This window comes from Gopherus evgoodei, chromosome 5, assembly GCF_007399415.2.
Source record: "Gopherus evgoodei ecotype Sinaloan lineage chromosome 5, rGopEvg1_v1.p, whole genome shotgun sequence".
In the NCBI taxonomy this organism is placed as follows: domain Eukaryota; kingdom Metazoa; phylum Chordata; order Testudines; family Testudinidae; genus Gopherus; species Gopherus evgoodei.
Genome location: NC_044326.1, coordinates 90,812,021 through 90,838,911, shown reverse-complemented (window position 1 = coordinate 90,838,911; position 26,891 = coordinate 90,812,021). Strand labels below are relative to the sequence as shown.

The 26,891-nt window shown below is 43.1% G+C and overlaps 1 protein-coding gene across 1 annotated transcript in view; it reads right to left on the bottom strand.

The window, feature by feature from the left end:
- Positions 1–26,891, bottom strand: part of RNF150 (ring finger protein 150) — a 211,921-nt gene that overhangs the window by 72,292 nt on the left and 112,738 nt on the right. The window contains exon 2 of the mRNA XM_030564284.1: positions 2,770–3,020. Within this exon, the coding sequence (XP_030420144.1) occupies positions 2,770–3,020 (251 nt within the window). The remainder of the gene's footprint in view (positions 1–2,769; positions 3,021–26,891) is intronic.

The window sequence follows — 26,891 nt, the reverse complement described above, 5'->3', positions numbered from 1 at the left end:
TGCTCTCTTTCCCTATCTTCCTCAGGATTTTCCACATTTTTGAAAATCTGCAGCCTCTTCTATCTCAGCTGACCAATATCTCACTTGCTACAGGCACTGCTTTGGCTAATGCATGGACTCCCCTCTCTTGCTACAGAGTGTGACATCATTCCATGTCCAAACCCGCAATCAGAGAAGGAGAAAGAAACTGGAGAAAGAAAGGCAAAATAGTCAAGAGTGTAAAATAGAGATGAGAGAGTAAGAAATCAGTTGCCTGAGGAAACTTTGCTTCTGGGCCTCAATTGAACACACTGACATGCCTTGTTTATGTTATACCTTAAAGAGATATTGACTCCTAAGTTTAAAAAAACTTCACTTTATCTGATCTGCCTAGGATTAAATAGCAATCACAGACCCAATTTGAGGTTTTTGAGACTGGAGGCATGCTACACACTTCTGCACCAGCAGACCCTGTACTGTGTTGAATCAATATCCATAGCAGTTGCTGAGAAGAAATCAACCTATACGCCACTGTCCAAGTATCAACATTAGCATTTCTTCTCTTTACTTCAAAACATTTTTGCTGTACTGCTATCATCATCATAGCATATCAGCTGGTACTGCCTGCCTGAAACTCCAGCCTGTTAGCTGTATTTGATTGTTGGGAAAGGGTTAAGTGGGTTCTGCTGACTTATTACCTCACTTGGATAAAAGGGAGATTGGCCTGTCCCTGTCCAGAGGGAATAGTCGTTAGATAGGAACATTAGAAGCAGTCAAGCCTGGAAAGTAGTTTTGAGCTAAGCTTTGATATCTTATCGTTAATTTCTATGCTAAGGAAACTAAAGCTCAGTAAGTGGGTGAGTTTGGACTCTACATAGTGTGTGGGCTATGGGGAGGGATATTTCACCTACCTCTGACATGAAGCCCCCTGAGATGGAACATGGCAGTTATCTTACAAACAACGCACAATGGTTTACAGCAGACCATGAAGAATACTGTTTCAGAGTAGCAGCCGTGTTAGTCTGTATTCGCAAAAAGAACAGGAGTACTTGTGGCACTTCAGAGACTAACAAATTTATTTGAGCATAAGGTTTTGTGGGCTACAGGTTATGCTCAAATAAATGAAGAATACTGTATCCTATTAAAATTGTAGGGAGAATTTATTTAGGCAGAGGGTAATTATTTCAGCAGGCACTAGACCACAGCTCCCAGGATAATCAACTCCTTATCTTGCAAACAAAATGTCATGAGATCTTTAATGACCACAAATGGTCAGACTTAGTTTTACTTCTCTTTTGAAAGATGGCAGCAGTAAATAAGAACCAGTAAAGGGATATAGCATATGCCCAGCATAATATGGTAAAGCAAGCTCTTAGAAACAAATTCCCTGACAATAGGAAATAGGTGGATTTTGCCTTTAGTTCAATTACCCTTATCCATTGTCATCATGAATGACAATGTTTTTATAATGTCAAAATGTTTTGATTTGAAGCTTTTCCAATATTTCCATTCACTGAAAGTTTTCAAAAAATGCCATTTTAGGTTTGACCCAAAAATGAACATTTGTTTTAACTTTTCACAGCTTCCAGCAAACCAAAAAATCCACTATTTGCCCAGCTTTGGACAAGAGCTGTTTGTAGTACCTCAAATGCTTGGTTTCCAAGAATGGTGACAGTTTTAGTGGATCAAATTCGTAAAGTGAATTTTTACTTTGGGCATAGTCACCTCACAAAACCCTTGAAAAGTGTTTATTGAAATGAAAATCTGCGTTATAGTTCAAAACTGATAGGTTTGTGGGATGGAGAGCAGCTTCTACTTAGAAATGTAAAGAATAAATTCTCCACTGAAAATACAGTATGGAATTTTGGGCAGTAAGAATGTAATTATCTCCGCTGGAATTTAGACAGCACACCAAAGACAATGGGTTCAATACAGGCATAACATGTCTGTTTTTCAGAAGTTTGGGGATACTAGTTAATATGTTCCTAGTTTATGCATGTGGGTACCATAACTGTGCATGCAATCAAGTAATTACACATGGAATCCCATTCATTTCAATACCATACCTGCAAACAATGATTTACTAATAACCAACATTACTTCATTTACATGTTCAGCAGTCAGTGTCAACGGCCTGAGAGGGGAATAGATGTCTTTATTCAAAGACCCTTATGGAGAGGTTTTAGTATTTGTGAATAAAATGTTTTAATTTTAAAACACTTTTTCACTCTTTTCTTCCTCTTCAGTTATAGCACACCCTTTTCTGTGCACAAACTTACTGTTCTGCAGTCACCTTTGACTAGGGCTTAAATTCATTTATATGCATTTCTAGGTCACTTAGATAAATGTACAAAGGGAATATTTCCCCTTAGATATGGTATTATCTTTCTGATTATTTCTTGAACCATGTGTAAGTAAATGCCAATTGTACACAAATATTTAATTCTCTTCATTATTTAACATCAGTTGTAGTGATGGTGAGAAGAAATGAAAACCCATGTCTTTTAGACATCTTGCTTCCTACCTACTGTCTATGCAAAGAACATATTTATATAGGTTTCTCTTCCTTGAGTATTGTCTACCCTTCTGGACGTCTTTTGATTTCCCAAAGATGCTGGCACTTTTACCACAACTCATTTCCCTTTTTGTCCTTTGCTACCTCATTAGTTTTTCCCCTCAAAAGAAAAATTTTATTTAAACTTTAAATCACATGGTGATGTTCTTAGGAGGATAAATGGCCATTTAAAGCAATGCAGGACAAACCCCAAAGCCCATTCACATGTTCCTCACCTGGTTTCTGTCTCTGGCATTTGCATATCGGAATCTCTGGATATAATAGAAGACCAGCCATGCCAGGGAGATGATCATCAACACGATGAAGGAGATGGAGACAAACACCACTGAGGTACGGCTGACGTATTTCTGCAAGTTGCGTGTTCCAATTGTTATATACATCATCACAGTAACATTTCTCTCCAGCAGACTCACTATCTCTTTTCCTTTAGGCTCAGGAATCATTATTGCTACAACATCTTCTACACCTGTCAGATAGGAGGGGGAGGGGGAGAAACAATAAGAAAAAACAGGAACAGCAGCAGCCACAAAAGAAAATGAGTCAGCCATGGCACAGTGAAAAGAGCTCAACAGTGACAAAATAAAACCGTCCCCTCATTCTGCTGCATGCTGTTTTTTATTGTGAGGTAAGCCGGACAAAATCCAGCAGAAGACTTTGGTTTCATCTGTAACCAGTTACACAATATGGTCCAGCATACCGAGCCTCACAGGTGGTTGTGTGACTAAGGGAAATTTTATGGGTAGGCACAAACATAGTTTTCCACCGCTGTTGAGGCTTATACAGAAGATATAGCCATGGTATAAATACAAATGGAGTAGTTGTGTGCTACAAACAAACACATGTATTGTGCTCTGCCTGCATGCTGCACGCTCTATGGGTCTGTAAAAGGAAACAATTAACATGTTTCCTCTCTACATCCAAGAACTCAAAACAGGAATTTTTAAAACATATGTTCAGATCCCGAGATCTGATCTTTCTGCCTCTCGTGTAGCTCCGGATGGCAAGATGTGTGTGAGAAAAGAGTACGCAGAAGAAAACTGTCTAAGCAACCCCAAGGGAGCAAAATCTGCTCTTACACTAGTTTAAGATTTAGATTAACTCTACTGAATGGAGTTACTCTGGATTTCCAATGATGTAACAGACCTAATGTTGGCCAAAGGCATCTGATGCTTTTGGAGAAAGCAAAACAGTATTGTCAGGATGATAGCCAGGTGACGTTAAATGTTCCACATTCATTCACAGCAACATTTCCAGCATACAGTCAATATAAAGCTTGAAAATGAGTGAGATATTAGGAGGATAAGGGACAAAGGAAACAAGCATAGTAAGATTCACTACAGGTCCCTTTTAGTAGGTGATTTAAAGATGGATCCAATTACATCTTTTCTTTCAAAAATATTGCAGGTTAGTAAATTAATCATCAACTTTACTCTCTTTCCATCTGAAATACATTTTTGTTTTATTACTCTACTTTAGTTAGAGGTGTCAGACCGCTGGTCTGCTTGATATATTAATCCAGTGCCCATGATAGATTCAGATTCTGGCAAATACAAGCTTTCATAAATATGTAATAAAACAAAAAATGTCTAGCCCTTGTGGTTGCAATGACAACCTTCTGAATGTGATCTGCTGTGATATAGGCAGCCCGAACCAACAGCTCAGGGGGTATGAACTGATTCCATTCATCTTAATGGGGAATTTATCTAATAAGTGGTATAATGGAAAGTGTAATTTGGCCTTTCAAACAGAATGAATTTGACATGTTTGCTCTAGTGGCAAAGGGCGCTTTGAAATAGAAGGGACACAGTGTAAAGGTTGGGGAGGGCGGGGCGCGGAAAGAAAAGACGGTTACTCACCTTTGTAACTGCTGTTCTTCGAGATGTGCTGCTCATATCCATTCCAGTTAGGTGCGCGCGCGCAGCATGCATATTCAATCGGAAGATTTTTACCCTATCAACACTCGGTGGGTCAGCTGGGTGCCCCCTGGAGTGGCGCCGCCATGGCACCGGATATATACCCCTGCTGACCCAACTGCCCCTCAGTTCCTTCTTGCCGGTTACTCTGACTGTGGGGAAGGAGGGCAGCTTTGGAATGGATATGAGCAACATCTCGAAAAACAACAGTTACAAAGGTGAGTAACCGTCTTTTCTTCTTCGAATGCTTGCTCATATCCATTCCAGTTAGGTGATTCCCAAGCCTTACCTAGGCAGTGGGGTCGGAGTGAAATGTGGCAGAATGCAAAACTGCTGAGCCAAAGGCTGCATCATCTCTTGACTGTTGAACCAGAGCATAATGCGAAGCAAAGGTGTGGATCGAGGACCAGGTAGCCATGCGACATATCTCCTGGATAGGTACATGAGCCAGGCAGGCGGCAGATGAAGCCTGAACCCTGGTAGAATGCGCGGTGATGTGGCTTGGGGAAATATGAGCCAAATTATAACAAGTGCGGATGCACGCCATCACTCAAGATGAGATCCTCTGAGAGGAAACAGGTAGGCCTTTCATTAGGTCTGCTACCGCGACAAAGAGTTGGGGCGTTTTATGAAATGGTTTTGTCCGCTCAATATAAAATGTGAGCGCTCTACGGACGTCCAGGGAGTGCAATTGTTGCTCCCGTCGTGTTGAGCGTGGCTTTGGGAAGAAGACCGGGAGAAAGATGTCCTGGTTAACATGAAAGGCTGAAAGCCGGGTGTGGTCGCAACTGCACCTTGTCTTTGTGGTACACAGTGTACGGCGGATCCACTGCAAGATCCCTAAGCTCGGAGATTCATCTGGCCAATGTAATGGCTACGAGGAAAGCTGTCTTCCAAGACAGGTATAGTAGCGAGCAGGTTGCTAACAGCTTGAATGTGGGAGACATAAGTCTGGTTAAAATCAGGTTCAGGTCCCAGGTAGGGGCTGTGCAGCATACTTGAGGGTATAAGCACTCCAAGCCCTTGAGGAACCTCAAAACTATAGGGTGAGAGAACACGGAACGACCACCTTCGCCTGGGTGGAAGATAGAGGTGGTTGCCAAGTGTACCCTCAGTGATGATACTGCTAGGCCCTGCTGTTTGAGAGACCAGAGGTAGTCCAAAATAGAGCGGAATGAGACCTCAGTGTGAGTAAGATTAAGTGTTTCGCACCAGCAGGACAAACGCTTCCACTTGGCCAGGTACGTTGACCGGGTGGAAGGCTTCCTGCTACCCAGGAGAACTTGTCGTACTGATTCAGAGCAACGTAACTCTGACTGGTTTAGCCACGCAGTAGCCACGCCGTGAGGTGAAGAGCCTGCAGGTCTGGGTGGCGAAGTCTGCTGTGGTCCTGAGTTACGAGGTCCTTGTGGAGTGGCAGGGTAATTGGGTTGGCTATCGACAGGTCGAGCAATGTGGTGTACCAGTGCCACCTGGTCCATGCTGGAGCCATCATGATGATGCGCGTTCTGTCCCTGCGGAGTTTCAGCAGGACCTTGTGAACCAGCGGGAAAGGTGGGAAGGCATAAAGGTGCTGGTTCTTCCACAGCATCAGGAAAGCGTCTGAGATCGATCCCGGGGAGAGACCTTGGAAGGAGCAGAACATCTGGCATTTCCTGTTCTCGCGGGAAGCGAACAGGTCTATGTGGGGAAATCCCCACTTCTGGAAAACAGAATGTATAACATCCAGGAGGATCGACCACTCGTGAGACAGGAAAGACCCACTGAGTCAATCCGCCAGGGTGTTCCGAACGCCTGGGAGAAAGGACGCTACCAGATCTATCGAGTGGGCTATGCAAAAGTCCCAGAGTTGGATGGCCTCCTGACAAAGGGGGGAGGACCATGCCTGAGCCCTGCTGAATGGAAGCCACCTGCGGTAAGTGCTGCCCGGCCAGAGCCCGGACCTCGAACTCTCAGCCTCAGGTCAGAACCCTCTCCTACACCCTAACGCCCTCCCAGACCCCAGACTCCTACCCCAGGTCATTTGTACCTAACCTATCACTCAAATCAGCCTCTGCACCAGATGACTGGAGAATAGCTAATGTAACACCAATTTTTAAACAAGGCTCCAGAGGTAACTGTGGCAATTACAGGCTATTAAGCCTAACTTCAATACTAGGCAAATTGGTTGAAACTACAGTAGTAAACAGAATTACCAGACACTTAGGTGAACATTGTATGTTGGGGAAGAGTCAACATGACTTCAAATGGAAATCATGACTCACTGCTCTATTAGAATTCGTTGGGCATGCAGATGTGTGATACAGTGTACTTGGACTTTCAGAAAGCCTTTGAGAAGGCTCCAAACCAAAGGTTCTTAAGCAAAATAAGGTGACTGCGAAGAGATACCAAGTGATCTCATTAAACTGGGTGACTGGGCAACAAAATAGCACACGAAATTCAACACTGATAAGTGCAAAGTAAAGCATATTGGAAAAAATAATCCCAGCTATACAAACAGAATGCTGGGGTTTAAATTAGCTGTCATCACTCAAGAATGAGCTCTTGGCATTATCATGGATAGTTCTCTGAAAACATCTACTCGGTGTGCATTGGAAGAATGTTAGGAACCACTAGGAAAAGAGATAGCAAGAAAAAAAATACGTCACTATAGAAATCTATGGTACACACCTCATACCTTAAATATTGCATGCAATTCTCATCACCCCCTCCTGAAAAAGATATATTAGAATTGGAAAAGGTACAGAGAAGGGCAGCAAAAATGATTAGGGATATAGAACAGCTTCCATATGAGCAGTGATTAAGAAGACTGGGCCTGTTCATCTTAGAAAAGAGATGACTAAGGGGAAATATGAAAGAGGTCTATAAAATCAAGAATTGTATGCAGAAAGTAAATAGGGAAATGTTATTTACCTCTTCACATAGTACAAGAGCCAGGGGTCACCCAATGAAATTAAATACTTCTTTACATAGTGCATAGTCAACCTGTAGAACTTGTTGCCAGGGAATGCTGTGAACACCAAAAGTATAACTGGGTTCAACAAAGTATCTGGTAAGTTCAAGAAAAACAGGTCCATGAATGACTATTAGCCAAGATGGTCAGGAACATAACCCCATGCTCTGTGTCCCCCTAAACCTCTGACTGTCAGATGCTGGGAATGGATCACTTGATAATTACCCTGTTCTGTTAATTCTCTCTGAAGCATCTGGCATTGGCTACAGTTGGAAGAGAGGATACTGGGCTTGATGGACTATTGGTCTCACCTGGTATGGCCATTCTTACATTATTATTTATAGATGCAGTATAGATACACAACTAGTAGAATTTCCAAAAGCACCTACACAGGTTAAGCACTTAACTCCCATTGAAATTAACTAACTGATTCGGCAGTTTTAAAAATCCCACTCAACACCTAACTATCTTTCAAAATTTGGCACTAAGGGACTTGCCTTCAAGGTCACACAGGAAATCTATTGCAAAGCAGGAAATTGAATCCAGGGCTTCCCTCCTTCCTCTAGAAAGATTTACCATCACTTTGTTCTCTAGATCTTGAAGTGTCCTAACTAAAGTAGGAAAGGAGAGGGAATCATGTGACATCACTACCTCTATTAGGTCAGGTTACTGCTGTTACCCCTCCATAGAATATTGCTTTCTTTCCCCAGCTTAAATTCTTCTTCTTCTTTCTTATTTGTCCCTTTTTGCCTTCTGACTAATAAGAGCCCATCTTAACCAGATAGGACATGTTTATCCTTGGAGCATTCCTGTGATCCAAGAAAGACAAACTGAAAAAAATGACCTACCAGTCTCGTCAGTTTGCCAGGGTTCAAGGTGGCTAACGAGATACCATGCCTGTAATTTTCCAAGCCAACATGCAAGTAAGAAAGATGGATAGAAGCTTCAATTTTATCTTTTGCTGTTCCTTTCTTGCTGCCCTGTGCACCTTCATCTTGTTTTTATTTAAAACAAAACAAAACACATCCCTCAAAATGAAGACACTTCCCCTTCAGAACTGGACTTCAAAAACTACCATCTCCCCCCCACAAGAGCTACCATTATAACTAACTGTCTCATTTCTCCAATACGGGAATTTAACATAGTCTTTAATACCACCTGGAACACTATGAGAAATAACTTTTCCTTTTAAAGGCCTTGATAAAACCAATGGGAAAGGTAACAAGAAAGTGTTAAAAAAATATTATTTTTCTAAGTGTAAATACTTTAACTGATTCTGATCTTTTCCTATATTTATTAAAAAGTTAAAATGTATTTTATGGTGACTGCACACAATGGAAATAGGCCAGATATAACGCTAACACACTCCGGACCACACTTAGGCGGTTAATTCTGCATCAGTAAAACAAGAGTTCTCCAACAAGATTCTCTCTCCATTTATAAGTACAATGGGCATTCTATGCCTGTGTATTCTTATGACAATAAAATACTTGAAGACAGCACAGAGAACATCTCCTAATTCAAAATCTCTGTGATTATTATTTTTAAAAGGGCGTTTTCAGAAAAATTTGGCTATTTTATTTCTTTATTCTGGGGTGGGGGAGAGGAGAAACTACTTTCAGGATCTTGTCCCAACTTCCTCCACCTAACTCTCTGACCTCAGTTCCACGCACTAGCACTCAACACTTCCAAATTTTATGCCCACTGCTCATCATAGCTGAGCATCACTTTTTCATTTGTGTTGCCTCCACCTTTTGGAAGATGGCACTTGCATTTCCTCCCAACAAGCCACTCTGCAATTTTCCCCCTTCACAATTTTGCTTCAAAACTCCTTGTGTCAGAAAAGGTGTAGACACAATCATTCTTCATTCTTGCATCCTCCCCTTTTTCTCTGTGTGACGGTACATGCTATCACAAACTTTTGCCATTACAAAGCACTCTGATATTTTGCAGCAAAGATGCTACATAAATACACTGCAGGAAAAATATACTGAACACACCTTCCCTGTGTAAAAATAGAAAGTCAGAAGACAGCTGTAGCAAAACAAGAGCACATAGAGCTTTCTGAGACAAATAACCTGATGGCCTGGCTTCACATTCAAGATTTGTTTAAAATTCTACCGAGTTACTGATCAGAGCTCAAAGGCACAGTAAGGATTATTGTTCAACTGACTGGATCGCTATACCTGGATTTTTATTCTCAAATATCATATTGCAAAGAAAAGAGAAATAACAAGAGCTTTATGTTCACATTCCCCCCTTCTCTGCTTAGTAAAATATTTGTTTTCCTATCAAATTACACATGGTGAGGCCCAGGCTTTGGGAAACACATTCAAAGCAGAGGAAAAGAGAAGAGTCACAGCTAATTAATGTAGGTATTCTATTGATATGTTCCAGTGTAGTTTAACCATTATGTTTAAAAGCATCTCAGACAATATACAACGATGTTTCTCTTAAGCATAAGCATGTGCATTAAATGTAAAAAGACAACTCTCATTGCAGTTGTTAAAAATATGGCAGTGCCCTAGTGGCAGTTTATTACCTACGTATTTTTTTTTTCTATTTCTTTCCAACATCAGTGCAGAGTTTGCCATGGATTTTTAAGCAGTTGTCAGGGTGAATCATAGTGAATCATGAATCAAAACCATTACAGGCTGCAATGAATGGATTTTATTTTTGAGGGGGGCCCCTTAGGAAACATTTAACATGTCAATGCTCCCCTCTGTGTATCAATCATAAAACAAGTTAGGTAGAACTTGTAGGGCTTTGAGTTGGTTTAAATCACTTTAATTTGCTGATTATCTAATCAAATGCGTTTGGGTTGAGTAAATTGTGTGATATGTGGTCAACCTTTCAGCAACTTTTCTGTTTCAAACCAGACTTCACTTTAGGATTACACAGGAGTGCCAATCACATTGTGTCAGTGGGTAATCAATGGAACTGGGCATTATGATTGGACATTGGCAATACTGAAAAGATATGTTCTGGCTTAGCCTCCAAAGACACTCTTTTCTAGTCATTGGGCCAAATACATCCCTGGTACATCTTCATTTATGTTAATACACCAAGTGGTAGTGACTCCATTCATTCAGCAGAGTTAACCAAAGATGAATTTGGCCCAAAACACAGAGTTACTCTTTCTTCTCCATCCCAATCTGCAGGAGAAGGGGTCATAGAGAGCTTCTCTTTGCTATTTGGAAAGTAGGCTCAAAGCCTCTGCAGCACATCCTCCTTATGGAGATGCTCTTCATCCAGTCCTGGGTCTGTGTGGAAGACAGGAGAGAGTTGAGGAGGAAGAAGAAAGCCAGGGGAAGAGTGAGTGGGAAGGGCGCAGGGCTTAAGATGGGGAAAGGTTCTCTCCCTCTGGCCTTATGGAAATTAGCTGGAAAAAGTTAATATAGCCTTAAGGGCAGGCAGCATAACTTTACTACTATCCAAGCAAATTTTTCCAAATCTGGCCATGAACTTACTCCTCAAGTACACAACAAATTGCAAGTTTCAATGTCCACTCATTGTTGGGTAATTTGTGTGCATTTGCAGTGAAGAGAAGAAAAGAGTGGTGGTGGTGGGGGAAAGATATGGTTTAATTATATAGTAATGGGAAAGTGAAGGGTTTAGCCCCTCAAATTCAAAAATGGCTGAATATATTTTGCACTGTCTTTGGGAAGTGAATAAGCATAGAAAACTTTAGACAAAAGGATTTATCCCCCAATCTAGTAGTTAAAAAGTGTTCTTAAAATGTACAAGTCTGTTAGTTATATACTTAGTGGCATATGTAAAGGTGCATGTGTTGTACTAATCTGTTTATTTTAAAGTTCTAGAAGGAAATCGCCGCCAGTGAGCTTCCCCACTGTCTGCAATTTGGGGGGCATGTCATAAACAGATAGCTAAGGGTTAATGTCTCTTTCACCTGAAAAAAAAGTAACCTGAAGCACCTGACCAGAGGACCAATCAGGAAACCGGATTTTTTCAACTCTGGGTGGAGGAAAGTTTGTGTCTGAGTTCTTTGTCTGCCTGCGTGCCTCTCTCTCAGCTTTGAGAAGTGATTTCTGTTTCCTGCTTTCTAATCTTCTGTTTCCAAGTTGTGAGTACAGAGATCAAAAAAACAATAAGGGTTATTGTTTTTCTTTTGTATTTACATATCTATAGTTGCTAGAGTGCTTTAATTTGTATTCTTTTTAAATAAGGCTGTTTATTCATATTTCTTTTAAGCAATTGACCCTGTATTTGTCACCTTAATACAGAAAGACCATTTGTTTGTATTTTTCTTTCTTTTTTTTTATATAAAGCTTTCTTTTAAGACCTGTTGGAGTTTTTCTTTAGTGGGGGATTCCAGGGAAATTAAGTCTGTACTCACCGGGGAATTGGTGGGAGGAAGAAGTCAGGGAGACATCTGTGTGTGTTAGATGTACTAGCCTGACTTTGCATACCCTCGGGGTGAAGAGGGAAGTAATTCTGTTTTCCAGGACTGGGAACGGGGAGGGTGGAGTCCCTCTGTTTAGACTCACGGAGTTTGCTTCTGTGCATCTCTCCAGGAACACCTGGAGGGGGGTGGAGAAGGAAAAAGGTTTATTTCCCTTTGTTGTGAGACTCAAGGAATTTGGGTCTTGGGGGTCCCCAGGGACGGTTTTTGGGGGGACCATAATGCCCCAAAACACTAATTTTTTGGGTGGTGGCAGCAGTACCAGGTCCAAGCTGGTAACTAAGCTTAAAGGTTTTCATGCTAACCCCCATATTTTGGACGCTAAGGTCCAAATCTGGGACTAAGTTATGACAGAATAAGCATAGAAAACTTTAGACAAAAGGATTTATGTAAGTTTGCCACCTTGACCATGTTGCTGGCTGTCAAACAAATGGCATTATTTGTGGATTTTGTTCTGGGAGCTTTAGAGGTGTTATTGAAAATACTTTATTCCCCTAGTTAGTAGTCTGGTAGGGTAACAGAAGGCTGCATCTTTAATGCTCTGTCAATTTTTGGGTGAGCATTAAAAAAAAAGTGATGTTTGACACAGTACAGGAAAAAATTAATTCTTTAGACTGCCAATTGCCCAAGTTTAGTTAAAGGACAAATGAATTATTTGAACAAAATTCAGCAGATTTAGGAAATCCTCTATAAAATCTTCCTATTATGCAAATGAAGGTTTCTCCTAATCGAACAGACACTGCATGTGGTAAAATACTCTCTCTTCAAATTTTAACGTTGCTGGTAACCAAACCTTGAACAGTATTTAGGACTTAGGAGCTGCCCTTATGATTCCGATTAATGATCTATCAAGACCAGTATCCTGTCCCTGACAGTAGCCAGCTGCAGATCCTTCAGATAAAGGTGCAAGAAACTGTAACGAACCTTTTTTTACTCCTTGATTAAATAGTTTAATTTTCCATACAAAAGTTAGTATTTGAAATGGTAAAGCAAACCTCAGCAGGTTCTTATTGTCATTCCCATTATTACTGCAGAAATGAAGTAGAATCTGCTAGTATCCCCTAGAAGTACCATATGGACAACATAAGTGGTTTGAGCCAGCTCAATGATTCCATTTCCCGCATGTTTAGTGGGCACAGCGACTTAATATCTTGCTGATTCTGGGCTCTCTCTCAACAGCTGCTGCTGGCGTGTACATTTGAGAGACTGGGTTTTTACAGTAGGCTTTATCATTTTTACAGTATTTTAAAGACAAAATTATAGTTTTTTAAAATAAAATATTACATTTTATTACATGATAGAATCTTTAACACACAGTCTGACCCAGCAAGAAAGTCAGTAACTAACAATAAAAATTACTTGGCATCTTTCCCCTGGTATTCCTTAGTTTACTGTTCATAAAGGATGAAGCTATCATCATAATCCTTTGGTTCAAAAAAAGTGCTCTCCTTATAACCATGTTGATCTGTTTCTTTCCTATTAACATTATATTGGAACTTGCCATCTCATTTGCTTATATGCATTTTAATATCAAGTTTAACTACTTATATACTGCTTCTTCACTATAATTTCCACAAGTGCAATGAGAAGTACAAACTCATTATGACAACCCATTAAAAGTTCAACTATGTTCGTACTGCTTAACAAAATGTTCGCACTAAACTAGGAAATTATAAAAACAGCAGATAACCCCTGACTTTTAACATTCTAGAAAAATAAACATGGATTTAAATCACAGCTGCGTGAACTCAACCTAGTTTTGAAAGCCCAAATAGTTCAAGTTTACAAAACATTGAACTCTATGAGCTTCTGTCATTCCAGAGAAGAACCAATATAACAACTCCTTTTAGATTTTACTTATATCAGCCATGAAACATTACATTTCATAGATAACGAGTCTGGGAGGTGCAACAGGGGTGCCTAATTAACCTGAGGCCTTAGAGTTACAATACCTATCAAAGTGCTCAACTGCGCAACTGAAAGTTGAATTTCCCTATGGGCAGATGAAAGATGAGATCGGGTCATAGGCAGAGAAACTTGCAGGAGTCAGTGCAATACTGAAAAAAGGAGAAGGAACTCCTTTCTGTGTAGGAAAGACAAATCAGAAGCAGTAGGAGCTGGAGCAGACTCAGGCTCCTCACTCTCTGGTCTAGGGGTAAGGGCAGAGAAAGAATGGGAGTGGAGCCTTATAGACTGTTCCCTGTAAGGTGGCTTTACAATATTATGTTATGGGTTTTTCTTGAAAGATGGAGGAAAGGAGTTTGGCGGGGGCTCATCCCCCTCCGGGGCTGTGGGGAGCCACACTGCCTCGTTACTTTGGTCAGGTGTGCTGGGGAATTAGCTTGGCTCTGTGGCTAGGGTGATCAGATGGCAGGGGCTAGGGTGATCAGATGGGATGAAGAAAATATCAGGACACATGGCGGGGACGGGAGTCCCGCCGGCGGAGGGGAAAAAAACAACCACCAGGAGGGCTAAATCGGGTTTCATAAATTGTATGGAGGGCCGGTTAGGGAACGGGGTTGTGGCCTCTCACCCACCCCCCGAGACTCCTGCCTCATCCAACCTCTTCTGTTCCCTGACGGCCCCTCTGGCCCCTGCCCCATCCAACCTCCCCTGTTCCCTGATGGCCCCTCTGGGATCCCTGCCCCATCCACACATCCCTGCTCCCTGTCTCCTGACCACCCCCAGACCCCCTTTGCCCCATCCAACCCCCCCCTTCCTGACAGCCCCCCCAGGACCCGTGCCCTATCCAACCTCCCTCCTTCCTGACTGCCCACAGGACCCCTGCCCCCATTCAACCGCACATTTCCCTCCCCAACCACCATCTATACCCTGCTCCCAACCACCACCCCGAACTCCCCTGCCCTCTATCCAATCCCCCCTGCTCCCTTAGTGCACCGGTGGCGCTACAGCCACTGCCGCTGCCACCACCACACAGCTCAGAGCACTGGGTCAGGTCAGGCTCTGCAGCTGCGCTGCCTCAGGAGCTCACAGCCCTGCCGCCCAGAGCATTGCGCTGATGGCGAAGCGAGCAATGCTGAGGCTGCAGGGGAGGGGCTGGGGGCGAACCTCCTGAGCGAGGAGCTTGGGCAGGATGGTCCTGCAGGCCACGTCATAGTTTGCCCACCCCTGTGCTAGTTGCACTTCTCCCTGGAGCAGACGGGAAGTATTGGATCTCCCGGGCCTGTGGGGAGAAGAGGCTGTGCAAGCACAGCTATGGACCAGCCACAGAAATGTGGACATCTATAAACATATTGGATGGGGATACAGGCAAATGGGTACAGACTGGGATCAGCAGGAGTGCTGTGTGACAGCAAAGGAACTGCAAGAGGTTGCCCTGTAAATCTGCTGAATTTACGACATGCGCCATACCATACTTGGCAGAGATCTCACAAGCACCACAAAGGCCACCATGAACCAATTGAAGGAGCCCAAGACAGAGATCCCTGCTATGAACAGTGTGAGGGAGGAGATGGGAGATATGGAGGGTGGCTTCAGCCATGTCAGGAGCCAGAATCTGTTCAAGATTCTGCCACAGTGTAACCAGCCTTGCCAGCTGAGCATGGATGACTCCAATGAAGGGGAAGGGAGATCAAGTAAGCGTATGCATGCAGTTTTCCTTACAATGTTTAAGTTGTAAGGGTGCCTTGCCCGTTCCCAATTAACACACCACAGAAATCGACTTTTGCTTGTTTTACTCATACAAAACGAGGTGGAGATACAACAAACAGAGGCTGACCTGGCATCTGATTTTTATTCCCTTGTTGGGTTAGGTAGGAGGGCCATGAGAAGCAGTTTATCTACATAGGGTTGTCCCTTTTAGGGTGACAAGATGTCCCAATTTTATAGGGACAGTCCTGATTTGGGGGTCTCTCTCTTAGATAGGCTTCTATTACTCCCAGCCCCAGCCCTGATTTTTCACAGTTGCTGTCTGGTCACCCTAGTCCCTTTTATCCTCCTGAGAGATATGGATGAAAAACCTCCATGGAAAAACTCTGGGAGAGGGTTGCAAAGGTTTCTAGAGATGGCTGCCTTATTTCTTCCTTTGCCGTGGGACATTATTGCACGGTACTCTGCAGTGAGTTTGGCTGACACCATTGCAGTCAACAAGCTACTGGCATTTGGGCCTGGCAGCGTCGAGACAGTAGTAGCAGCTGTGTGCTCTGTGCCTATGTTACCCTCAGGAGTGAGATATCAGCTAAACCCACCACTGCTTGTGGAAACAGTGCCAATATTCAGTACCACTGCCCTATACTTGTACCCATGAATAAGGATCAACCTCATCCCACCCTACCCTATACTCATATGTGAAGAAGGAAAGGAGTTTTGAAACGTCTCTTTCCTTTTCCATTGCGACTGTGAATCCAGTGGTACCTCTGTCTCTTCTTATCAGCAACATTTGACATGGTAGCCTAAATGAGTGCCCTCTCCCAACTGGCAGAATACCTGACTCTGATGAGAAGAAAGAAAGAAGAGTAGGGAAGACATGCTCACCAAGATCCTGCAAGGCAGTGCTGCATCCAGCTGCGAACAAAAGGCTTGGAGGGCCAATATGACTGATAGCACGGAGAAGGAAAGAGAGAACAGGAGCAGGGACAAGGAGTCCCAGCAGAACAAGGGGAGAGAAATGCATCAGGACATAATGGGGCTTCTCAGGCAGTAATTGAAATGCTTCAGACCACGGTTGACCTAGGTCCAGGAATCCCAGACTCTCCACCCTTAGCAGTCCTTGGAAAACTCTCTAGTCACTGCTCCACACCCGTGTTCCCGCTAGTTTTCCCCACCCATGTGTGGAATGAATTTTGGTATGTGCATCAATATGGAGGTGATGTGTCACTCATCACCTTCAAATTGGTGCACATAACAAAATTCATGGGGTGGTGCCGAGGGGTTTGGAGTGTGGGGGGGGTCAGGGCTTGGGAAGAGAGTTGGGGTGCAGGGGTGTCAGGAATCTGTCTGGGCCCAGGGATGTGGGGCTCAGGACTGGGGCAGAGGGCTGGGGTGCAGGGGTGTCAGCTCTGGGGCAGGGCCAGAGATGAGGGGCTCAGGGCTGGGGCAGAGAGTTGGGGTGCAGGGGGTGAGGCCAGGGATGAGGGATTTGGGGTGCAGGAGGGTGCTAAGGGCATACGGCCCAGCTCTCTTCCCCTGCAGCAGCAGCACCTGGGCTAGCGGGCGAGAAGCACCTCTACACACTGCAGCAGCTCTGGGGTTGGAGCTGCAGGATAGGTGCCCCTCCCCAAGAGCCAACAGTTCCGGGTCATGTCACCTCGGCCTCACCTGGGTTAGGGCTGCTCTGGCTGCGCTGCCCCAGTAGGTCTGGGCAACCCATCTGTGGCTGGATCGGGCCACTCCGGCCATGCTTGGGGCTGGCCTGGGCCATGTTGCAGCAGAGTTGGGGACAGGGGAGAAGTGCCCTGGCCGTGGCAAGCTGGGGGCCAGTTTAGGTGGGAGCCAGAGGAGGGGCGCCCCTCTCTCAGCCATGGCAGGTCCATGGGCAAGTTCCTTGAGTGCCTGCACAGCCCGAAATAAGCTGCTGCATGGCCACACAACTTACAGGGAACTTAGCTCCTTATATCCCCCAACATACCATGTGGTATCATGGGCTGCATCCTTACTCTACCACTCCACATTGGGAAACAGCAAGGAAAACCACAGCGTCACACACACTGACCTGTGAGAACTATGCCTGGTGTATGTGCAGCCATAACAGGCTACGTTTGTGCACTGAAATGGACAGAAATGTGCTGCCTTTCCAATTTTAAAGTTCCACTCTGTTAATTTATATGTTAAAAAATTGTATAACATTGCCTGCAGTTCTCTGCAAATTGTTTTTCTGCACTGTTTTTCCCACTCAAATTTCTATTTTTGGAAAATATAGCTATTGTTATTAGTTCACAATATGTTTCAGAACGCACTGTGGTATTCAAAGCACAGTACTTGAAAATGTACAGCAAGCACCACATAATCCATATATTCAGAAAAATACCCAGTTGTATTTATAAACGTCCTGCAAGCACTACACAATTCTTTGCAGCACTCAAAGCTCTGGGTCCAGAGCACAGTCCAGCACAGAACAATACTGTGGCTGACTGCTAGAGTTCTCTTTCAAAGTCTCCCTCTGCTACAGAACTCCATGTTCAGGTACTGTAATGGAATTGTGTCTGCCTGTTCAAAGTCAGCACAGTCGCTCCCCCTCTGACCTCCACCCTAGTGGCAGATTTTCCTTCCTTATGTCACAGATATTATGCCAGACACAACAGGCAGCTATAACCATTGGGATATTTTTCATACTGGGATCCAGTTTAGTGAGTAACCAGCACTAGCATCCTTTCCATCTATCAAAAGCACATTCAGCTGTCATTCTGCATCTGCTGTGCTGGTAGTTGAATCTTTCCTTGGCGCTGTCAAAGTGTCTAGTGTATGGCTTTATCAGCTAGGGGAGCAGGGCATAGGCTGGGTTCCCCAGAATCACTATGGTTATTTCAATATCACCCATAGAATCAGCTGGGAAAGTCCTGGCTTGCAGCTTTCTGAAGTCTTGTGTTCTTAAAGATTCAAGCATCATTCATCTTCCCTGATCAGCCCACACTGATGTCAATGAAGCATCCCTGATGACTCATTAATGCTTAAATAACCATAGAAAAGTAGCCTTTTCTGTTGACGTACTCTGTAGCAAGGTGGGTTGATGCCAAAATAGGGATATATACATATGTCATCTATTGCCTTACCACACTTTGGGAACCCCATTGCTGCAAATCCATCCAGTATGCCCTGCACTTTGTAGAGAGTCACAGTCCTGCATAGCGGGAGGTGATTAATGGCTCTGCATGACAATGACCTCCATTGTTGACCTTCCAACTCCAACATGATTTCCCATGGACTGGTAGCCTGTTGCAACATTCCAGAGTGACTGACAGTGGAGAAGCAAATGGCAATGCAGCTCTTGTTCTGGTGTCCCTGTGCTGGACTGGGGCAAGCCTGGCACACAGATCCAGGATGTGGCCTTTTGCATCCAAATGTTCTCCTGTCACCATTTTATAATGCAATCCCAGCAGTCAGTACTCATTTCTCAGAGCCAGAAGCGGCCCTATGTTTGGAGCTGCTCTGTGAATACCCCGAACAAGTTTGAATTGTTTTTCACTATGTCCCTTAGCAAATGGTCCTTGAAATAGTCATGTCCCTCACTGTTGTACTTCCTGAGAGTCTGCCAATACAGGAGATCACTGTATCCTATATTGGCAATGTTCATGAGGTTAGTACAAAGCTCTGCAGGCTTCATGATTCTCTCAGAGAAGGTGGACACCAATAAGTGCCATGTGGGTTTGCGGGATTTAAAAAAAATAATATATGAAAAGTTTGGGATGTGGATAATATTATGGGATGGAGAAGGCTGCATGCTGGGAACTTGAATCCTAGCTCCCAGAGATCCCCTATCCCACAGCAAAAGTTTCCCAAAAGGTATTTTGCTGGACAGTGGCACTTGGCACACAGACACACCTGCCCATGGTGCATTGCACGTTGCACCAACACAAGCACACTGAATGAGTATGCACAGCATTGACACAAGCAGTCAAGCATACACATGCTTGAGTAATGTACACACTTTGGTGGCTGAATGCAGACTTAACTTGCACTGACCAAAGTCTGTGGTATAGATACAGAAACTAATGTTGTTATGAGAACATAACTTTTTTCTATTTAAATTCACAGTCTTTGTCTTGCAGTGATGGAGGACTTCTCCATTTAAAATTCTTTGTATTTTAAAAAAAAACAAAAGAAAAATCCTCTCACTTGTGCTCTCCCTCATTCCTCTTTGACCCTCCTTTCAGCTTCTGTCTCCTTGGTCCCTGGCCCCTCTTCCCGTGCTTTCTCCTGAAAATGCAGGAGCCAGTGCACGGTTAGGTGACACATTCTTAGCAAGTTAGTCCTTTAAGGGGGAAAATCTATTACTTACTTTATTAATTTGTTATAGGTTTCGATCCTTTTGCCATGAACCACTTTTCACTCCAGCAGCATAAGTGTTTAATAGGATAATTCATATCAATGGAGCTCTTCTTTACTGGTCATTTAATGACTGGCTACAATAATAAGCAACTGCAATGACATTTTTCTACTTGGTCATTAAATGAACAATAAAAGCCTCCAGTGGACCCATTGTTGGCTAATTAGATTTCTTTCAGTGTTACGATTAGACAAAGACAAGATGCTGGCTGTGATCTTTTCAATGAGGCACAGTCTAAGTCACTGTTTAGAAGGACAAAGACATTTCTGCTTGTGTTGCTTTAATCAATGTCAGTCTTGCCAAAGGCCCGAATAAACTGTGGAAAAACAACAAAACCAAACCAGTCTCCAGTGGAAGTACTACATTTTTCCTGGATTTAGCTGAAATAACTAAAGGATTGAAGTTCTTTGTGGAAAACACACTGACCATACCAATGAACTGTAATTCTGTTGTTTATTTTTATCCGATTACAAATGCCACAAAAGGTGCTGTAAACATCTAGGAGTTAAAGGTTCCATCAGACACCACTAAAGTCTTTCTATAGTTGCTATCATAGCCAGTGAAGTATTTTTATTACAAGTGCTAGTAATGTACGCTGATGATCACTCTAGAACTCTCCTTTGTTTTGTAATCTATACACACCTTTAATGGAACAATTTACTGCCACTATAAATTCCTTCTCTATTCTACTCCCAGCTTAAATTCTGAGACCCAAGCTAGACTTTGAGAAAAGTCTTCAGATTGCAATCTATATGGTTTGATCTTGCCATTTATAGCACCCTTTACAGGGGCTTTACAACCATGGCATGCTCAACTTAATAGTAAAACACAAAATTGCTAAAAGAATAACGTATCATTTATTATTAAAATATATCTATTCAACATGACGGGTCATAATCAGCCCTAGTCTAAGCAGAAACAACTCCATTGACTTCAGTGTAGCTACGCTGAGGCTGAGGGAAATTTAACTTTACATCTTCATAGTACAGTAAAAACACACAGCACTGCTATACTAGATAAATATTTTTATCCTCACTTTGCAAACAGGAAAACTAAGGCATAGGGGTTGAGTGACTTGCCCAAGGCCACACAGAGAAGAATGGCACAGCTAGGAATATAACACAGGAATATCTGATTCCAAGGCACATCTTGGACTCCATGCAGGTCCACATAAGCAGCAAAACACATGGGGCAGGAGGTCCTGGGTATGGAATGGCCCCAATCAGGAGGCAGAGGTATACATTCTCAAATGCGGAGATGGAGGCAAGGAGCAAGCACTGCTGCTCCTCTAACAGGATCGGAGGAGAGAGTGAGAGAGAAGAGTGGCTAGAAATTCTGCTATTTTCATAGACTGGAGGTGGGGCCACTGCTCCTTTAAGAATGGCAGAAGGAGTGAGAAGCAGAGGGTCATCCCAGAGGAACTGGGGTGCTCAGGAGGCTACCAGCAGCAGTGACGCTCTGCCCCCCAAAAGGACATGGTGGCATGCCAGAGAACAGAGTTGATTCTGATGGGGCAAGAATTGCTAGGAAGAACTGAGTAGAGAAGGAAGTGATTTATTCAGTTGATTTTGGTGAGGGATAAGAATGGACTGGGCCAGAGATCATTTCTGACAGAGTGAACAATTACCAATGTAGTAAAATAGGTGGATATGGGGGCGTGGTTTTGGGAGAGTGACAGTGACAGTGCAGGCATTTTTCACTTGTGCAAGTGGATGCTGGGGAATTTATTCAAGTTCTGTTCTTACTCTTACCCAAAACCATATGAGCAGTGGACAGAAACAAGCTATGCCTCATCAGCAATGAAGAAACCCAACATCTGATCCTGCCAGATCCAACCCAGACAGTTTCGGGTTGCTTGCTGGCCCTCATTCCCCTTCAAAGAAAGTCCTAAGCATTGCCAAACAGCTGTTTGGCCGCGGGGGAAGCGCTGGGGGGAGGAAAGGGGAGGAGGCGGAGAAGAGGAAATTGTGCAATGCTCCCTTGTAAAGTCAGCCAAATGACGTTATAAGGGAGCATTGTACAACTTTAAATGAGTATGTTCCCTAATGGAGCAGTGACGTAACTTCGAAACAACATTATGCGGGAGGATGTTAAGTGAGGAGTTACTGTACTGTCCCTACCAGCGCTTCTGTTGGTGTAACTTATGTCGCTCAGAGGAGTGTTTTGGTTACATCCCTGAGCAACATAAATTAGTTAGCTACTGTAGACATAGCCTAAGGTCTACTAACCAAACTAACAGAACAGTATATCCTCTTCTATACAGAGAGCCAGATAAGAGAGTCTACCACTTCAGAAAAAAAAAAACACAGCCACCACCAAAAACAGAATCCTTACATATAAGCCCATGCTGTATGCAATCCAGAAAGTTTAAAAGCTTGAGGTTATGAAAACTGACAAACATCCAAAAATACTAATGAAGATTGCATACTAAGGACACGGGAACTTTTGTGTGAGCTAGAAGGTATTTCCTGTGTAAAAGAACAAAGGTGATCCAACAGTTAGGAAGCCATTAACAAATTAGAGAACTCATTTAAACTGGCTGAAACACACTACGGTTACTGGTAGATTCTGATCTTCATTTCAAGCCATCCACTACTTAATTAGACAGCCATGCAACAAAACAGGTTCAGTGCCACAATCCCGGAACATTTATAATTAATTTCTGCTTCTCTCTCTCTGAGAGATGCTTCCTACCTGAGTAGAATTCAAAAGTTTGAGCACCGTATTCACTCAAAATAGGAAGATTAAAAACAAACAGGAACTGTGAATAAATATTGAAAGAAATCTATAGCTAGAGTGAGCTGTTTATAAAGAGATCATATATAAAAACTTATACTAACAAACAGGCAAACTAAAGAAAAAGACAAATATGCAAAGTCAGACATCAGGCAGAGGAAAACAGACATAATGACATTTCTAACTTCTAAAACAGCAAGGGAAGACAGAGCTCTCTCCTGCAAGTTCCTAAGCATCCTTCACTTCCACTGATTTTGATAAGAATTGAAGACTCAGCAGCATCACACAAAATCAAGCCCTAATTCAAGAACCCAGGGATCTAACAATTCCAAATGGGACCTTTGGGCATTCCCAGATGATAAATATTTACCAATGCTATTATATAACAATTGTAAGTGAGCAATTTAAGTGAAAGTTATTCCCAGGCTCCCTAACAACCTGGTTATAACATTACACACTTTTTCAGTCAGGAGCTGGATTGAATCAATTCGTGGTGGCTTGCCTAGCTGGCCCTTTTTCCCAGTGGTGGCCATCTTGTGCTCTAATATGTAAGTGTTCATTTAAAACATGAGTCTCTAGTCATTGTGGTCACAAAGACATTTTTCAAAGTGTGACCAGAATGTAAACTGATGCCAGGAGACTGCACTAAATACTTTTGAGGGAATTCTGATTATGGCAGCATGTGGATGGAGCGTTGGTTGTGCACCAGGTTCAGAAGAGTACCACTATTCCCCACCTGCCTTTGTGCTTTCCTCAGGAGTCTTGATTCTTTATTACAGTTTTAGCATCCATATGCAGAAATACGACTTTAATCTTTATTTGTTGTTAACCAGTTAAAATTTTTTCCACAAAGCTATCAAGAAATTAAAATATCCAGATTTCTAATTACTATAAACCATTAAAGTCAGATTACTTGTACAAAACTCTAAAAGGTTATATGCACTGATGTGAACATGGAAATAATGAGAAACCAACACACTAGCATTGATAAACGTAGAGGCGGTATTTAAAACTATTACCTAACTGGTGTAACCACCCCAAACTACGTGGCAGGGATGTTCCTGTGTGGATCTCAGCTGGCAGTGGCACCATTAGCTCCAGTGGACTATAAATCTGAGGGGGAGTGTGAAGGCTATGCCCCCGCTACAGGCATGCAAAAGTCCCTGACTGGAAGCCAGAGTCCTCAACTGCTCCCTTCTTCCACACTGGAGGGAAGGTAAATAAAAGATATAGGGAGCTACAAGCTGTACCATACATGGAAATGCAACTTCTCATCATGCAATGTGGTGCCCAGGACCAAATGCCCAGACAGCCCACTGGATTATAGGGAAATCAGTCGGGTCCTGTCCAACTCACCAGCTGCACTGTAACTTGCCAAAGTTGCAGGAACTGTAATTTAACCTCTCCCCCCTGCCCCAGAACCAAACCCAGACCTCCTGGATGCTGAATGGAAGGTGAAAGTGCCCAGACAGCACTTTGCCAGTTTTACCATGTGGGAAAAATCCCTTCCAGACCTCAGAACTGGAGATCTGACTAGTTCCAACATCACTCGAGATCCAGTAACTAGGTTAAGAATGAGAAGGGCAGGACTGAAACAAGTTACTAACAATGTTTATTACACCACCAGGCAGCGAACTGTATCAACTAGCTTCATGCTCCCCTACCACCAACCAAGAGCCCCCAGCACCAGGAGAAAGAGAGAAGCAGCAGCCCCCATATGCTGTAGGCAAAGCGAGTGGGAGAGAGGTAAAGAAAAGGGGCACAGAGAAACACTGCCACAGCTGCTCCCAGTTGATTCTCTCCACTGCTTGCTCCCACCAAAGCCACAACCCAGCTAGTAGGGTGAACAGTTGTGTTATTTGGCTTTTATGTTAGAAAAGCCTAAAAGCTTTGAGTTTATTGTGGATTCTTGAAAAGAACAAGCAACCAAAAAAGAAAATTTATTCCTGACTGATTTTACCTTAGAAATATCAGTCTTGCCTTTCCCGTAAGAGTCCTTGGGTTACTCAGATGTGGATAACAGTAACTTCTCCCCTTTCAAATAAGGATAGAAAAGTGCCACAGCTTAAACAAAGAGAGCTTTTCTCCCAATTTTAACTAAATAGGTGTTAACAAAATAAAGGATCTGTTCCTCATATGGAAGTCAAGAGTAAAAGTGTCTTGTACTTTCTGAATAAAATTCACTGTACCTCTCAGTAGATCAAGTTTTATTTCATTGGTATCACTGACATCATTAGCCTGCTAGTTCTATGGTTGTCCATAGAATCCCCAAGAGCAGACAAGAATTGCATTTCAAATTTATTAAAAAAAAAAAAAAAAGTAGAGGAAAACAAAATGTTAGGCCTTGCCTATATGAAAATATGCCCAAGTTTAACTAAACTTAGTTTTTTAAATTGATTTAGTTAAACCAATGCAACTCCCCTATTATTATTGGCAAAACCGGACAGTCTCTACACAAAAGAATAAATGGACACAAATCAGACATCAAGAATTATAACATTCAAAAACCAGTTGGAGAACACTTCAACCTCTCTGGTCACTCAATTACAGACCTCAAAATCGCAATAGTCCAACAAAAAAACCCTTCAAAAACAGACTCCAATGAGAAACTGCAGACTTGGAATTAATTTCAAACTTGACACCATTAAATTAGGTTTGAATAAAGACTGGGAGTGGATGGGTCATTACACAAAGTACAAACTATTTCCCCATGCTAATTTTCCCCTATTGTTACTCACACCTTCTTGTCAACTGTTGGAAATGGGCCACCCTGATTATCACTACAAAAGATTTTTGTTTTTTTTCCTCCTGCTGATAATAGCCCACCTTAACTGATTACTCTCGTTATAGTTAGTATGGCCACACCCATTTTTTTCATGTCACATATGTATCTTCCTACTGCATTTTCCACTGCATGCATCCGATGAAGTGGATTTTAGCCCACAAAAGCTTATGCTCAAATAAATTTGTTAGTCTCTCATAAGTGCTCCTCACTCTTTTTCCTATTATCAATGTAAACCAGGTTCAAATCAATTTAAGACAGTTTACATAAGGGTTTGCATTAGGTTAAACACACAGATTTAAAGATCAACTTTTGATATAGAAAGGCGTTAGAGCAGGGGTGGGCAAACTATGGCCTGCAGGACCGTCTTACCCAACCCTCGAGCTCCTGGCCCCAGAGGCTAGTCCCTGGCCCCTCCCCTGCTGTCACCCTTCCCCTGCAGCATCAGCTCACTCCGCCACTGGTGCAATGCTCTGGGTGGCGGGGCTGTGAGCTCCTGAAGCAGTGCAACTGCAGAGCTCAGTCTGACCCAGTGCTCTGTGCTGTGTGGTGTCGGCGTGGCCTGGCTCCAGCCGGGCGGTGTGGCTGAAGTGCTGCCAGCCACTGGTGCTCCAGGCAGGGGAGTTTGGGGTGCGGGGCAGGGGTGTGGATGGTGGTCAGGAGGAAAACAGGGGGTTGAATGGGGCAGTGGGGATCTGGGAGCAGTGAGGGGCCAGGGGTGTGTGGATCGGGTAGGGGTCCCAGAGGGGCTGTCAGGGAACAGGAGGTTTGGATGGGGCAGGAGTCCGGGGGCAGGGGCAGATAGGAGGTGGGGGCCAGGACACAACCCTCTCCCCTAAACTGGCCCTCCAAACAATTTACAAAACCGATGCGGCCCTCAGGCCAAAATGTTTGCCTGCCCTGCCCCTGCCTTGGGGGTGGGGTGAGAAGCTTTCAGGTCTTTATAATACAGCATAAAGAAGAAATATTCAGCACAGACCACTCGCACCCCACACTTCTCATCTTTAGTGACTTTACTCTGAGGATGAAATTCAGTAAAACATGTTCAGTTTTAATGATGCAGAAACACACCAAGTCACAGAAGCTAGAGATACAATTGAGGACAGAGCACTTGAAAAAAAAAAAAAGAGATATGTATAATACGTTGAACATTTTTTTTTTTAAATGAGGGAGTTTGATTCCTGGATATTTTTTTTGTGGATTTTTTCAAACTAAGCTATTTTTCTGGTCCTTCTATATATCAGACCGATTGGTTCAGTTGTGGGGCTAATTTAATCCTCTCTGCTTCTGGACAGCATAATTAAACAAACATGATTTACAAGTTAAAACAATGCCTGGTAAGAGGAAATAAAATGCAGTTAAAATTATCTGTTGATACCATGTCTGCTGAGCCCATTCTGTCCTGGTCTTCTAACAATACACTAGTGAGCGGAGAAAGTAGGATTAGCGTCATAGACACAACTTCTCTGTATTTGATTTGTTCTGGAAGTTCTGATCCCACAGAAAGCTTGCGCTATTCTTTACAATC